This window comes from Helicoverpa armigera, chromosome 26 (genome assembly GCF_030705265.1).
Source record: "Helicoverpa armigera isolate CAAS_96S chromosome 26, ASM3070526v1, whole genome shotgun sequence".
NCBI lineage: Eukaryota > Metazoa > Arthropoda > Insecta > Lepidoptera > Noctuidae > Helicoverpa > Helicoverpa armigera.
The window spans coordinates 6,518,931-6,536,110 of NC_087145.1; the positions used below are offsets into that span (position 1 = coordinate 6,518,931).

The following is a 17,180-nucleotide window of genomic DNA, read 5'->3' on the forward strand; positions in this document are numbered from 1 at the left end:
GACTGGCCCAAGAGGGTCACCCTGTTGACATCCAGCAGCAGATTCGAGAAGATGGTCTTTATATAATAATTTGGAAGGGTATCTATAACATTGCCAAAGGAATTTAAAAACTTTAGGAATTTCTTTTTTTGCTTCTGTCAACAGAATGTCCCTGTTTACGGAGTTGAATGACGTCAACCTTTAAAATGACCTCCCCTTCATTACTATGGAGGAAAGTCGTTAATGCATGTACCGCAGCCTCACAGCCCCCTTTAGAACCGAAACCTAACTGTAGGGGCTGGAACTTGCTGGCCAAAGATTCGCTGTAATAGGCACAGCTTATTTTGGCTACGATACGTCGGTAGGTGCTACCTACGGCAATGGGACGAATGCCGCCATCCTTCTTGCGTAGGGCGCATAAGTTAGCCCCATACAAGACATCGATGACGGCATCGTGCACATTGCCGGCGAGCATTAAATTTATAAGAGCTGTCAGCTCCTTCAAAAGCGACTCACCAGCCTCCCCGGCGCTTGCACTCGTTAAGTCTTTATAGGTATATTCATACTTCCCTTAAACTAAAAAATAAACAAAAAATAATGAAATGAATACCCTCAAGCCCTCTAACATTAAACACTCATTCTCTCACAACAAACAAACGGACAAATAGTTCAACACAAACATGGGTAATCTCACGTAAAAATTACCGGGGAATTGGGGAAATCTATTACCCTTGATTTGGGGTAAACACGTATGAGTGGGGTAAACTGATTCCGACTTATCCAATTACGACCCCACGTTAACAGACGGACTTATTGGTTAGGACCCTATTCTGTGATCACTCGATAGTTTTGGAGTCGAGTGATACAGAGTTAAGGCAAAAATGTAGTGATAGCTATTTTAGATGAGAAATCTTTTTTTTCTGCATGATACTTAGTAATACTCAAAGTGAAGAAGACACGTTTGGTTTCTCCGTTTTCTTGCCAGCTTATCAATACACGTGAAAAAGCAGTAGTTTTTGTTTGTATAATTTCTTTTAGTCTATGTTATTGTAAAAATAGACAATTTAAAAAATAACGAATTATTGCTGTAAGCACACAACTTTTTTGTACGAAATATATTATGTAGTTTCTCGCTGCCATGTATCTACCACTCGATATTCGTCAATATCGCATACCACCACAATAAGGCACCAATAACCCAAGGTGTAGTGATTTCATCGGTCTACTGGTTTCCAAACAGAGGATACCATGGCATTCCAACTAATAAAAGCGGAAATACCTTCTGTTTTATGGGGAAAACGTGCGATTAGATCACTTGATTGGATCTTTTTAGATATTTCGATTATCTTGGGAATATTTTTTTATTACTTTTTTTTGTGATTGTATTTTTATTGCCGACTAATCTTAGCATTTGTGTAGAATGTGTGTACCACTATAGTGTTTAAATTATAAAGTGTTTCCACAAAAGTAATTAGGAATTAATTGAGTAAGACGTCGTTCTGCTGTTAATGCATGTGATTAATTTAATTATCTTATTTCAATATTAATTGGCTAATCTAATAGAAGTATCGACATTGCAAAGATGTTTAATTCTAGTGTTTTAATTATAGTTTTATCTAAATGGAGTTTAACAGTGTTTTTGTATTTGTTTCAGGAGAAATCCGGCGAGCCTTACCCCGGTAAACTATCGGTAAAGTCGGACCTAAGCCCTGTGTTTGGTGAGTTTACATTATTTTTACTAAAAAATAACCTTTTGTATTTAATAAAGGATTGATACATAAATAAATCTCTCAAACGAGCATAAACTGGATAATAGTCTATTTTTTAAATAAAAAGTCACTACCATTCACAGTATACGTTAATAACTGCCTAACCCAATAATCATATAGATCGATCATTCACGCATCTTAAATATTCCAGTACAGCACAACCCGTTGGAACTGTTACAAATTTAATTATAAACTATAACTTTTATCACCGTTTAACTCAATAAATCAGAATATCATTAACTATTATTAAATATTCGATCATGATTTACGATGAGAACTGGTCAAAACTCGAGATTTTTTATCGATATATTCCGAATCGAGTTGAGCGAAACTCTAATCCTTGCTTCTAAGTTTAGCTAAATTTTACTGTAAAACGGGTAATTTCAAATGTTTATGTGTGTTTAGTTACAAGAGTATATGGCTTCATTACCATAATGTCAGGTAACTATGATTGTTTAACGGGAGTTACAATAAAACTGCCGGAGAACTGTCTGTCTTGCTATTTAATGCTTAAGTTTTCTCCTTGGCTTACGCAGTATTTCTTCTTCTATAGTAAGTCAGTCCATCTGTCCTTCATAATTTCAAACCTCATTATCTACTGATAGAAATTCTATGATCTAAAAACCATGAACACAAAACGTTGCACTAACAAAGGCCTTTTTAATACTTTCACTAAAATTATCCGGCCATTATCTTCTTAAAACAGTTCCTTCAACTCCACCACCATCATACTCCATAAATAAACCCATATTACACCCAAAACCTTAGCATGTACAAGATAATCGATCTTATCCATAAATCGTTGGGTCTAGTGATGTGAAATTGATTTCGACCAACTTTTAAGCCGAGTATTACGTAGAGTTAATGCTGTACCGCGCCCGCGGCCATTAACTGGGAATTATGTATGTTTTATCGCCAGCTTATAATCATCTGTCACTATCGTTACAATATTTTCGTATAATTTCATCTTGCTCCACCTCTTTAGGGATGTGGTTTGTCGATAATCGGTTGTTAATCGATTGAAACTGTTACACCCTATCGTACATTGTGACGTAAATTGTATTCGATAATCGTCCGCAAAGTTAGATCTCATTACTGTACTTACGTTCAGTAACGTAATTAGCAAAGTATACGATTTGTATCTAGGTAATACCATAACGGTTCAACTAACAATGTAATGACAGCGTCGATATACGTCTTTCAACCTGCCTACAAAGATTAATACGCAACAGTGACGACCACACTTCAATTTGAAACTTGTTAACGACCATTGTAACATACAAACATAAAGATGTCTTTACTACTTCACGTACTATATCTTGTCTCTCATCGCGAACGATAACGGCACATTACCATCAATCATGCTAACGTAATCTCACCTGACGTCACAAGCTAAGTTTTATCGATAACTTTTCTCACGTGAATATCGACACCCGTCCATCACTAGCCTTACCTCGTTATTTGTTGTTATTAGTGTTGTTTTTTTCGTTATTTTTTCTTCGGGATGTTTTCGAGAAACCGGTTACAGGTCCTAATCTGATCAGCTCGCCACGACCCTGCCTTCGAGACCAGTAAAAAGAGCATAATGAAATGACTCACAATAAAAAATGTTGAATTGTTATAGTGCTTTGGAGTTTACTGCCTATTTCGTGGCTTAGGTTTTAAGTTTAGTGTTGGGATTTGAATGAAATGAGGTTTATACGATTTCGGAGATGTCGTTATTTTAGGAATTATAGTTACGTTTTTTCCCTTTGATTTTCATATTTGAAAGTAAATTATCTAAAGCTGGGTATAAATATGTATGTTTTTATAATATAAAAGATAAATGCAACTTAATTATAATTCTCAGCTAATCCAACAAATCTGCTAATAAAATAACCGCCTTATAAAATACTAATAAATAACCAAATCCCAATTAACAATCAAAATTAAATCAAATTAATTGAGCATAACGGTATCAAACATGATGTTATCGGGTTTATGCATATTATTCTAACACCATTTTATTATGATAATTCTGCATTTAATAATCGACTTAATGTACCAATAAATTAGGTTTTGAACTAAAAGATGACAGACCATTTTGAAGTTCCGTAAACACGTTAACAAATCGCTGCTGAATATCTTAAAAAATTAATAGCTAGTCAATGTAATTTGAAAAATCGTTATTCTTGAACCGAATTTTCAATTTGAATGATTATGCTTCGACTCTTGGAAGAAAGACCCTTTCCTCCGTAGTTGGTGAAATTTAGGTAGGTATATAATATAATAAAGCTGAAGAGCTTGTTTGTTTGCTAATGCGCTAATCTTACGAATTACTCGTCTGATTTGAAAAATTATTTCAGTGTTAGATAGCTCATTTATTGAAGAAGGTTATAGGGTACTTTTTATCAGCGTTCGTGCAGAGGTTTCCTCTGGAAGCAGGTGAAATAGTAACTAAGTGTCAACGATCGTTCTTCAGCCATCTCCTCAGGATTTACTAGCTTGAAATGTCAAAGTTGAGAATAGCAGTTGGTAGCGACTAGCCAACTATTACGCGAAGAATGAACGGCATACCCGACATCGATACCTTAGATATTTGGCGTGCTACGAACTCTGGCGCCGATTAAATCATCTCCAGCCTAGGCTGAATGCCAGGCTGAATCGCTGAAAAGAATTATCGTCTTATTGACTGAGGTATGGCTGAAGTTTTTTTAGTCGGCGATGAAATTGCAGATGGTACTAGTCCTGTTCTTTTGTTTATATTTACTATTGTGGCATATTTAGAAAGACCAAATCAAATTGAAACATTGCTTATTTCGTATCAACAAAAATCCTACGGAATCCATGATTCAATAAAACAGCATCATCATCTTATAATTTCCATTCAAATCTAATTTACAGCTCTAATTCAGATCATAAATTACACAAAGACTACGCTAGATTATTCAATGAAATAGCAACACTAAACCACAGAGGTTTAACTTGTCGGTAAATACGTCACATCCGCTCCAATAAACTCGTGTTCCATATTCAAAACAGGTGGAAACAACCATGTAGTCTTGTTTGTCAGTCTGTCGCCTGGTCTCTCATAAACTGGCCGGTTTAAAGTGTTCTCCAAACAGTTTCATGTAAGCAAATTGTGAGAACTACTTTAATGCCTAGTAAAATAGAGGATCCTGAGTTTGTATTATGTTACGCTTTTTATGGTCCAACCGTGGCATACTTGGCACTTACCAACTTCTGGGCGTAGCTTATGGCATTTGTAGCTATAATTGAATCTACACATATATTTATTGTATCTTCTTCAATAGTTACACAAGTTTTGTCCACTTACTCTATAAAAATCCGGGGAATTTAATGTGTCATATTTCTTCTTCAGCTCCCTACTTACATACTTTACTAAAAACAGAAGGCGTTTCAGAAGAAATACTCAAAACTGAACAGTAGTATATCCAGCTTTCCTACAACTAATCTACCTTTATACTTCAGCTATTCTCGCATCCTTTTCTCTTCCCCCTATTTTCCTCGCTTTGTCTTCCTCGCACAGTCAATTTGCGAGTACCCCGGGAGTACCAGGAGTCCCCACGTTAGTACCTGTATTTTGTGTCATTATATCCAAGTTCTAATTGGAACTTGATATGCGTACACAATTAGAGTCTCGTCGTTTTGGATTAACGAGCTTTTTACACTTGCATCTGCCTCTGGTATAGGTAATAAACTTACGCGACTGAGGATATATATAAAGGAAGGGATATATTAAATTAAGAAGGAAACTGCTTAATCAAAGCGATATTATCAGTCAAGTTATCTGATATAAAAATATCATCAATAAAATGCGTCGGTTAGGGATTTAGTTTGCTAACATTGATGGCCGATCGATCGAATTCTATCTGTTTAGATAAAACAATAAATCCAGATTTTTTGTCTGTCGTGATATTTACAGCCCTTTCACACGGCAGTCCAGTTTTGCGGGACCGGCATTTTACTGTATCCTGCAAAACTGAACTACGTGTGAACACAGCGTCCGTTTTTGCAGGATTCCTGCTTTTTACTGGACGAACGATCCAGTATCAAGTGACAAAACCGAATCGCACAAATCGACGGGAACAGCATTTTGCAGGATCCTGCATGCGGTTTGCTCGTGTGAACACTAGCATATAATATCTTTTGCGATCAAACGGGATCCTGCAAAAAACGGTATCCTGCAAAAAACTGGACTGCCGTGTGAAAGGGCCGTTAGATGGGCAGAAAATGCACGTGCAAGGATGGAAAATAAAGTCGTCTAGATATAACAAAATCTTTTCCTTTTAAAATTGATGCATTTTCATTGCCTTTCGCGCTGCCATCAAGTTTAACTATTCGTAAGCTATTCGTAAGCCTCTTAAAGCCTATATAAATTAAACTAGTATTGTTTTCTGCAGATGTACAATAAATTGGTGCATTTATCTTTAAGAGATATTTGGTTGAAACCTTACTCGCTATCTCCTATAGCTTACGCTCTTGTGTTGATGATATTAAAACACATTTAGAGTTCCTTAGCAGCGCTACAAAATTATAATTTGTTTCGCTGACACTTCATACATATTATGATCGTGTTTGTGCTTCGATGTTCAGCTTTTTTATTTTGTGTCACATTACTACGGACTTTTTATTGTTTGCACAAATATTCACAATTCCAGTCTATTTGTAACTACATCTGTAAGAAGTATAATGCTTTGTGTAAATGTCAGATTTAAGTACCCCAGTTTTGATATCTCGTAGTAGCGCGAAAAAATGGGAAACAAAGTTATTTTTATTGATATCAGCATGACACAAAATACTTCAAAATGTTGACTCTATTAACGACTCATACTTCCAGCCTTCGCTTAATCATTGATATTACGTTAACACCAATAAATGATACGTCAAAATGTCTTCCATTTACAATCGTAATGTATTTTACCCGTGATTTACTTACATCCAGTGACCTCACTTACCTTTATCAGTCCAATATGTCTCGCTCAAAATTATCAACAAAAGACAACCAGGCCATATTTGCATCGTTACTTAATATCTTACCATATTTATACTGAACCCAGGGCACATTAACACCTACGTAAATTAAAAGTAAAACACGTTTCTTTCTCCACCCGTTTTTGTCCGTCCAATCCGATAATTGGTTAGTAGGTAAGCCCCAGATGTCATCAATCACTCGGGGAAAAACTTCGCTTTTGTTTTGAATTATGAATTAAAAAGTGAGAAATTAAATTTGGTTTTTTGTCACGTTGTTGATATGGGTCTGTGAGACTCACAACTTAATATGTAACCAATTATCACATAGCTGGAGTGAGCTGCTCTACATTTTTGTATAAATATGGAATTGATCTCGATAAAGAACCTGTACAGTGTGTATAAATAGCTATGATCCCTAACGAGTTTGGTTAAGCTGCAAAAAGTGTCATCGAACCGTTTACATTAAAAAACCGTTTCAATAAACAAGATATTTATAGCAGTCAATAATCATAATCACTTAAGCTCTATTGAAATATATTTTAATTATGATAAAACAGTTTGTGATCAAAAAAGTAATGTTTGTATTAATCTCTTTTGCTGCCAGCTGAACTGAGAATTAGTGGTATGTATTAAATTATTTTTTGATCATAATATCAATTAATGTATTGCAAACTAAATATTATGCAACTTTAGTCTTTAATTCCGATAGCCGATATCAGATAAGCGATAAATATGCATATCCTGATGCAACTGCAAAATGAAGGCTGAGTAAAGAACAAATATCGTCATAAGATGGAAAAGCTACGACAAAACTCGCTTTTGTAACAGCTTCATAATATTGTAATATTAGTATGACTACCAACCCATGTTTGCCATAATTAAATCCAAAGCAAAACGAGTATAAAAAAAGCTTCAATCATTTGCACACACATCTTTGAACCACGTGATTCATATAGCCCATGTTACAACCGACCACAATTACAGGCCCCTAGTTATGCAAGTTTATAATACCGTGTGTTGGAGGTAAAATAAATACAGCACCTTATAATTTCTGACCGCAGACCCTCTTATGAGCAGGTAGAAGTTTTTGTGACCACTTGTCTAAGGCTGTGAATCATTGGTCCAGTGTGATGAATGAATGGACCTTTAGGGTACGACTTAGAACATGCTTTAGGTTTTCTGTTTAAAGCTGTGTAATTTTCAATGTTGATGTAATGAAGAGTTTTGGCATTATGTTAATTGTCTTCACTCAAAACAGTTTTGTTATCATCAATTGCATCAGCATCAACACATTTCATAGTCTTTAAACGCTAAAGTAATATAACAAAAACATTGTCATTCGCGATATCAGTGAATAAAATTATAACACCTGATAAGATTCCATCGATTATTATGAATGGATACGAATGATTGTTATCGATGTTTTCAGAAATCGATTGTTTGTTCTGGATATTATCGATGCCATTTGCATATACATGGTTCCTATCAGTATCATTGCCATCTATGTGTGGAATAAACCCAGACTAATCGACTCCTTAAGTGGCATTTTTGCTGTTTTTTTTCATATCTGCTTGCATTTGTAGAGATAAATTAACATTTACTTAATAAATAGATATTATTGACTTTTTGACTAATTCTTGTCAATTGTTACAGTCTATTTTATCAGCACCGTCGATATCTATAAAAATATATTTACTACTTCCACTCCCAAAATTAACATGATTAAAATTTGTGTTCTAAGAATCGAAGTCCATAAGTCCACTTACTTTTTCTGAGAAGTGGAGCTTTCTTAGCGAATCAGTATCGATCAATCAAGTCTGCCTATCGCCTTCCACTCCTGGATACAGACTCCTAATTTGCTCATCATTATAATATTTGGAATGAGCTAAAACTATGATATGAATACTAAGGTTGAATTAATACTAGAGAAGTTTTTGTTCGATGTATTATTTTGCATAGCACTGAAGCGCGTACAGACTAAAAACAATTGACAACTATCGGTTGAAACCCCTGACACCGCGCGATGAAATCCGCTAATGTGAAAACGCTCTAAGTCATATTACTGAAACTGGAATTTTAAACCGATTTTTTGAAAACTAGTAGCTCTCATATCCAATACTAATACTAACACCTAAAAAAACATGTGTGTAGTTGTAGTTACTACACATTACACGAAGCATGCAGCTAGAGTCAATATTTGTGTAGGGTCTGAGACCTACCGCGGGACGATGAGTTCTTAGAAACGTGCTCACACACTTTATGAAATAAGGATCATGTTATAGAAGATATTTTTTTGAGTTCCGATATTCTATCCTTTGAATCGATCTTTTTTATAAGCTTGACTAATTGAGGTGTATTTTATTGCTTCGTGTTTTTTGTTTCTGTGATTTTATTTGTATTGGTGTCGTTACGATCAGAAATATTGTGACATCGTCAATAGCTATTTGATCGGTATTGGCTATCTCGATTGCAAGTGAATTGATTAAAATGCATTTAAAATTTCGCAAAGATAATTATAATATAAGATAATCTTTTTATAACCAAATTCTCAAGAACCTATAAATACTTTATTGAACACTTAATTTAACGATTATTATCAAATATTCAAAATGATTAATTATAATCGTATCGGAATGCAATAAAAAGCGATATGATCTGCAAGATAACACTTGAGTTAAATAAATAAAAAACCCAATTTAACACCTTGATTGACATTTGTTTAATTGGAGAACCATATTGGTTTTAAAACGGTTGCACAAAAAAAGATAATGCTGCGTTATAAATTAGTTTATGAGTAATGTCTTGGTTCTTAGTAACGGTCAAGTTTTAAGTGGTTAAGGAAAACTATGCTTTAGTTAATTTTAAAACTTAGACTTCGCTTAATATGACGTCGTTAAATTGCTCTTCTTTTCTATTATAAAATTTATAAAAAAATAATTACAAAAATATCAAGCTGATTTGGAATTGGAAAAAACCTTTATGGCATTACCATTTAGGCACTTTCACAAAACTATACCTACTTTTTAAATAAGTATAGGCCTGCACAGGTTAAGAAAAATATTGATAATTTACGTTCCTCAAATTATCACTAGAAATCACTTTCTCCAACCTTCCTCAAGACATATACGTGTAATAATCAGTATAAAACCAAAGTGTAAACTATTACTGGCGCTAGTAACTGGCATGCCAGTGCCAGCTCGCCAGTACGGTACTCATCAGAATAATTCTCTCGCACTAACTAAATTGCCTACAAATTGAAAAGGCGTGGGACGCCCTTATTCTGGAAATATAACTCTATTGTAATGGATTTATTTTTGTATTTTTTTTAAGAAGCGTATTAACAGAAGGAAAAGTTGTATACATATATGTAAATATAATCGACCTAGATTAAAAATATGTCATTTATTATACAGAAAAATAAACATTTTTGTAAGTTATGAAACCAAATAAATGCATCTAGTTCGCAAGATAGAAATCATTCTACATACATATATTCTACTATTCTACATATGAAGATTATTTACTCATCGAAAACGAAACAGTACATAATAAATACTAATACATATAATAAAACGAATACAACAAATTAATTATGCCAAATAACGACACTATAATATACACCGAAACATACCATACAAATATTCTGAAACATATGACTTTAATAACTTTATTCGTGTTACATATCTCAACGTTTATATACGATAACATTAAAACACATCGGCCTATAAGCTGTGCATTTTAAGATGATGTTTAGCGCAGTTATTAACACTATATCATCACTAGTGTATAATATATGTATTGTATGATATGCTTGTAAAGTGTAACTAATCTTAAATAGGTTGCGCTTACACTAGTGAACGGGATGTGGTCGTTTTAATGATAGACTGCTTTAAACGGAATTGGGGAGAATTTTATGTTTTTTTTATAGGTTAGAGATTGTTTTGATCTGTTTAGATGGATGACATATTAAGGTATAGTTCGGGTTTGATGAACTTGAATATTTGAATGTCACACAGATATTATATAAAGAATGTTTTTTATCAGGGTCTATCACAGTATTTTTTTTAATGTCAGAAAAATTGTAACTAGTGTCATAAAAATATATAAGCTTATATTTCGTGATTTTCTAATTCGAAAATCTATCAAGTAATAATCGAACACAGTAAATGTCTAAATCTTTCACACCTAATTTGTCAAGTTATATACCGAAAATCATCCGAATACGGACATCTCGGCGCGAACAATAAAGTACAGTCAGTAGAATATTATGGGCACAATAAAACTCATAAAATTTTGATTGCTCACATAATTGTTTTACTATAGTGGATTGTAAACAATATGGTGTTAGAATCATGCTCGACAACCTTTATGGGATTCTCTGAATTTTATTTTGTTAACGTCAAATTCTTGATTTCAAGCCACAGTTCAATACCGCTAGAGTTTCTTGTAGCTAAGTAACAATACTGGTTGATTGATCATAAGCCTCGATAAAGCATCGCTTGGTGCGATCAGTCCATAGATGGGTGTCATCTATGTAGTGATGAGTTCCTCTATCCTTTGATCATGGGCTGTCATTTAATCAAATTTTTTAGTCGTTACGAGAGGCAGCCACTCCATGTAAAACAATTGCATTCAGCAGCATTTCCTTAGGCTGGCAGCCGACCCCAACATGGTTGGGAATCGGCTCGGCAGATGATGAGTTTGATACTGCATTGGTTTCATATGAATATTTTTTTTCTCTTTTCCTTCTTTCCTTGCAAGTTTCTAACTTTCTGCTTCTACTATAGCTACAATTTCTTCGAACAAAAAGGCAGGTTGTTGCCAAATCAAGTCCCTATCGAGTGTGGGTACGTCACTAGTCTGCGCGCGCAATTACGTTAGTAAATTACTTCTCGTCGCGGTGTAATTTGTTCGTCTGCCACGCCCCGGACCGTCTAGCGTTATGTTTTTCCATCTGACTGTACTTTAGGAAGAGTATTCTTTTGAAATTATACAACTTAACTAAGATCTTATAGTGAATTTTGGGAGTAAAAATGAAAACTAGAGAAGTACGTTGGACTGTTTAAACGCGTGCGCACGAAGTGGCTAATTTTCCTTCAAGATACGGTAAATAACTACTTGGTGATTCTAAACGTAATAAAAAAAATCTAGGAAGAAAGTCGGTTTATAAAAATCCAAATTGAAATCGAATTCTCCAAGGTCGAAAGAAACACCGTAGGGTTATATCACCATAACCTGTCCATGAAGAAAAAAAACAATAAAAATCAAAACATTCTTAAAAACCAACAAACGGAATTTAATTAAATGAATCGCGCAGCACTTTGCATAACACAAAACATTTTAATTTGTGCGTGTTATAATAAAAGGTTATCTGTTATTATGTATTGTATTAATTAAACGGCCGCCGCCATGCTTAACAATCGTTTTGTGAAACCACTAGACCGTTTATGGGGTTACTGGAACTGAGAACAAATGAAAAGAAATCGTATGGCTTTTTAATGAAAGATAAGGAATATATTTTTAGTGAAAATGTTCTTTCCCGTGAGTTCTCTCAATTGGACTTGTTCATATCACTGAAACAATGGAATACAACATTTGATCAGTTTAGAACATTTTACCAAGAAGCATCAGGTTCCCAGGGAACTGGGTTACAGAGGTCAGATAGGCAGTTTCGAAAAGGCTAGACAGATGATGATATGAACAAACTTCTTTACTCCCAATATTAGTAAGAAATTCCATAGATAATGTCACTAAAATAATTTTAAATATTTCCAGGTAAATTCGAGCCGCATCCTGCTGCCAGTTTCAACATGGGTTACCTCATGGCGCCGTACCCCTACCCCAACGGTGGGGCGCATCCCCTGCCCGTCTCAATGGTGAGTTTGCGATTTTGCATTAACTAAATCGTTTTAGAGAAGTGATGACAACTGGTGCACTCACCCCTTGACTTGGTGTATGTTTTTTTTACATTGATTTAGAGATTTTATTATTTTGTAAACTATAATGTTCTATATTTTTGACAAAATGTGTTGATAAAATATTCATACGATATTTACATCTAATAGATATTAACAGTACCTACATATTAAAACTGTCCTAGTAAAATATTATCGAATTCACATTTCCATAACTAGAAGATTTTAATATAACTTAGTTGACGTTTGAGAACAACCTATTTGAAACTGATGAAAAAAAATCAACGTCGAAAAATCCTTCAGAATGTAGGAACATTTACTTGATTTTATCACTGTCAAACTTACTTAATTTGCTGCAACAGATAGACTGTTAACTTAGATTCAAAATTAACTAAAATTTCAGTATACGACCAAAACAATAATATCTATAACTTATCATAGTGATAGTTACTATCAACAGATTGTAAGACACAGTTTGAAAGCGTCTACCTACAGATTCCTATCACATGCTCTTATCACTTCCATTATCACTTGTCAACTCTTGTGATCGTCCTATAATTTTACTTGTAACATATACTATCTTGAAATAGAGCAAATTTTCGCGAAAAATTTTATTTGAAATCAGGTCAAATTGACATTGCTTAACTGTGCTTTGTGTCAATCATGAAAAATATTACTCATATGTCAACCCAGGGTAATTTTTAAGGTCTGTTTAAACTATCTTTTGAAAAGCTCTGAGATTTCAAAACAATTCGAAAATTTAATTTAAATAATGATTTACCCTATCAAAAGTTAATGATGTTCAAATATAAAACCGTCGACGTGTCATTAAAAAATATAAACAAAAGTATAAATTAGTAACCTGAAATCGTAATAATATACTTTAATTCCATCTCGCTTGGACCAGCCAGAGATAAACTCCGTATATTTACACTATCTTCAAATAACAAACATCAAAATGGTCTTCCACATCGTAATATAATCGTCCGTGATACTATTTTTATTGGATTATTTCCTCGTAATAACCACACCACGTGTTCAGCCGGGATTCGAACCCGGGACGCGCCGGAAACGTTAACACAAACAGTTTTTATTTCTGACTCCATCCTGCTTCGATGTGTACAATCGGGGAAATAACTAAATTACACATTCATATTTTATTGAGCTTCCTTTGTTTGGGCTTTTTTTATTTTGTTTCTGATTTTTATTGGTGTATCTTACTCGTACATACTACTACACAAACATACGTTAGCTTTGTCGCTGTAGTTTTATTTGAAGCTTCTAAAGATCTATTGCAAAATATCTAAACCCCAGCCAAGCGTAAATCGCAACGAGAGAATCTAAAAAAAGCATACAAGTAATCCTTCAGCGAAGAATTTATTCAAATCTAAAATGACCGAATGAAAAGCTTTAAAAATCGTACGTAGAACGTCGAGCGTCGTACGTCAATATCGTTCAATAGCTAAGGCTAGTACGCATGCACGGGTGCGCCATTCAAATCCTTTGGAACGCGGTAAGAAACGAAAAAAGAATCCGCCGCGAAAATATGAAACTCGAAACGCAACAGGTGGACATACAACCGTCTCATTCTTTTCTATGAGATTTTAAGTTTCGTCTCTTTTGTACGGAAGCCGCCCCTACAGTCGCCGCCCCCGCTCTGGGGCGGGAAATTTAAATGAAGGAGGGGTAGGGATGGAAATGCTTTTCTTTTTGCTCGCGGGGTGTATTTTAGGGCTTTTGTCTGGGTGAATGCGGCCGGCAATTTCGGGGTCGCTTGCGTTCGTTCCGTTTTGGGATTTGAAAATCGAATATTTTATTTTTTTAAATTGAATTTAAGCGTTTCACAATTGGTAGTGTTTGAGGCATATAAAGTAGAATAAAATAATGAATGAATAGGAATATTAAACGTTTTTCCTCAAAGTTGTTTCAAACGGAACTCGGCTGGAATTAAATAAAGTTATTTTTGAAATTGCGTCCGTCTTCCGTCCTGCTATTAAGATAACAGAGATGCGCTTAACTTAGTATTACTGTCACGTTTTTAACCACGAACGTTGTGATCATCTTATCAAGTTATAGCCATGGGACATGTAATGGTTGAGTGCTATAATCACCCTTTTTGTCAACTTGATGGAGATCGCAGTTAAACTGACAGATGTTTGAAAATTTTACCTTATAAGAATTAGTTATTTTGGAATTATTATTTTGGATACATATTCGTAGTTCTTTTTTTCCTAAGAACAATGTCAAGCATAAAACTAACTCACTCTTCAATACAACCAAAAAAATATTTTCAACATCCATTCCTTAAATCTGCAATACATCAAAATTAATACAATAACAGGCAATTTATTAATACAAGCGTACAATCTGCGGTATTGCAATTAATACGGTAATTTTCCGTGGCGATTCAATTGTCAAGTGATAAGGTTAATTAATTGCCGTTGTAATTATTTGCGTCGGTCTGCACTCTGCCTTATCGTAAACTACCCTTATGTTTTAAAATTATATTTATTTTATAAACTGAAATAAATATAGAGCTAGTTCCGCATGTTACTTTGTCCTGTTACAAACGATCTCTATGAAAAATTTCATCTCAATTGGGTCAGCCGTTTTAGCTCTTACTTTCATGATTACTCTATTCATATGTCGGTATGGATGACACTTTTTCAGTACTTAATCCTACTGTAGAAAAGGTTTAGTCTCCGTACTTTGGTCTCAATCGGTTCAGCCGATTTAGCAAACATAGTTTCGGGTTAATAATATTGCGATAATGACACTTGTAAAGTACCTAATCGCATAGAAAGCTTTCAAAATATTAAAGAAAATCTATTTATTGGAAAGCTTTGCAGGGTGGATTTTTCAAAATTAATATTAAAAGCCTAGCCTACCAGTTTAAACCACTAAACATAGTTATACTATACGTTATCAGTACAATATACTCTTGACTGTATCTTCACGACGTATCTCGGACACGTAGACGCGGCGTGAGCAGACAGCCACCTAAGCCAGATCAGGATTAAGCAGTAATGTTTGCTTGTAACGGGATTTAAGCTCCTAAATTGCTGTATAGGGCTTTTTTGGAAAGATATGCAGATTTTTGTGCCCGTTCTAAAAGCTTGTCTAGAAAAATTTGTTACTGGGTAACTTGAATTTAATATTATTTAAATTATATCCACTATCATGAGTGTTACAAAATCCTTAATCTGAACTACCTTCTTTGACGAACACAGGTCATATTTAACTTTATCAATTCAGCAGTAAAGCCCTTTATCGATTTATGCAATTGTATGAATGTCGACCCATACAAAAGGGTACAGCCACTTGGTTCAGGGTTAAATGGCATCAATCAATCAATCAGAACATAATGTGATGGCATCGCGACCAATGCGATTCATATTGGTTATTAATAAATTATTCGACATCAAAATGAGTGTATCATTTAATTTTGTTAAAGGTATTTTGTAAGTTTTGGATCAATTTTTTCAAGGGAAGGTTATCGTGATATTGCTACTCTAATATGGAGATTTTTTTGTGCGTAACTTATGAAAGTTACCTTGTCTTCTTCGACAAGACGTGAACATAAAATCAGCGAAAAGAAAAGCTTGTCAAATTCACAGTTAAGGAAGTAATTTTGAACTAATATTCTGTACCCACAACCGCGTGTTTCCCTCGGATATCCCTCATCTACGTAGCCATAAGACCATTAAAAAGAACATCCCTGTCGGTCCCCAATCCGTCGATACCTTCCATAATTCCGCCCGGGAAAATCATTACACACGCCCCGCTAATTCGGGTTTCGAGAGACCAGGGGGTAGGGAGACTCCCCACCCACGCTGCATCTCATTTTCAAATACCGTACTAAGGCGCGATCGCTGTACACCCGATCAACTGCAAGCCGAACGAATATAAACTCTATATCTTATATCCAAAGTGCATTTTGCTTAGTTAACAACACAAAGTAGTCACGCCAATTGTAACTTTGTTGACTGGACGCTAGAGTTAGAATTTCTTTGTGTTTTCTTCGGCGGCCGCGTACGGATTTCGACTCAGTTCGCCTTGTGGTATGGGGAACGTTTTCCACTGAATAATAGAGGGGAGATTTCCTCTTATTTTTTCGTGAATTTTTTATTTAAGAAAGGGATAAGATTTTAATGTGGGCGCTCCGCTTTTATTACTTGCGATTGTGAGATACGTCCTATTGTTGTGAGTCTTGATGCGTATGAGGTTTCCGCTTAAAGTATTTTGTATGAGGCCCGAGGACGGAGTTATGTCTTTAATGACGTTTCACTTGACGTACTCTAGCAGTTTTTTATCCGCGGTTATCTATTGTGCTCATTGTATTGCCTTTTCTGTAATATAAGAAGCTTTGCTTTCTAAACAATCGTATATTTTATTGGTTTTCCTACAGCGTTAGACACTGTTATACATTTAGGTCACATGATCAAGCCATGAAAGACCTCCCTGGAGAGGGAGTTGGGTAGCAATAAACTTATAACTGAATATGTAGTTACTTACTAAACTATCAAGACTTTTCACTTTTCTT

General features: G+C 34.7%; 1 protein-coding gene across 9 annotated transcripts in view; it reads left to right on the forward strand.

Moving 5' to 3' along the window:
• Window positions 1-17,180, forward strand: part of Pan (pangolin) — a 120,513-nt gene that overhangs the window by 48,454 nt on the left and 54,879 nt on the right. For 8 of the 9 annotated variants that reach the window (XM_021329471.3, XM_021329469.3, XM_021329476.3 and 5 more), the window contains exons 3-4: window positions 1,634-1,697; window positions 12,498-12,598. In XM_021329471.3, coding sequence (XP_021185146.1) covers window positions 1,634-1,697; window positions 12,498-12,598 — 165 coding nt within the window. The remainder of the gene's footprint in view (window positions 1-1,633; window positions 1,698-12,497; window positions 12,599-17,180) is intronic. The other variant, XM_021329470.3, reaches the window with a different exon arrangement.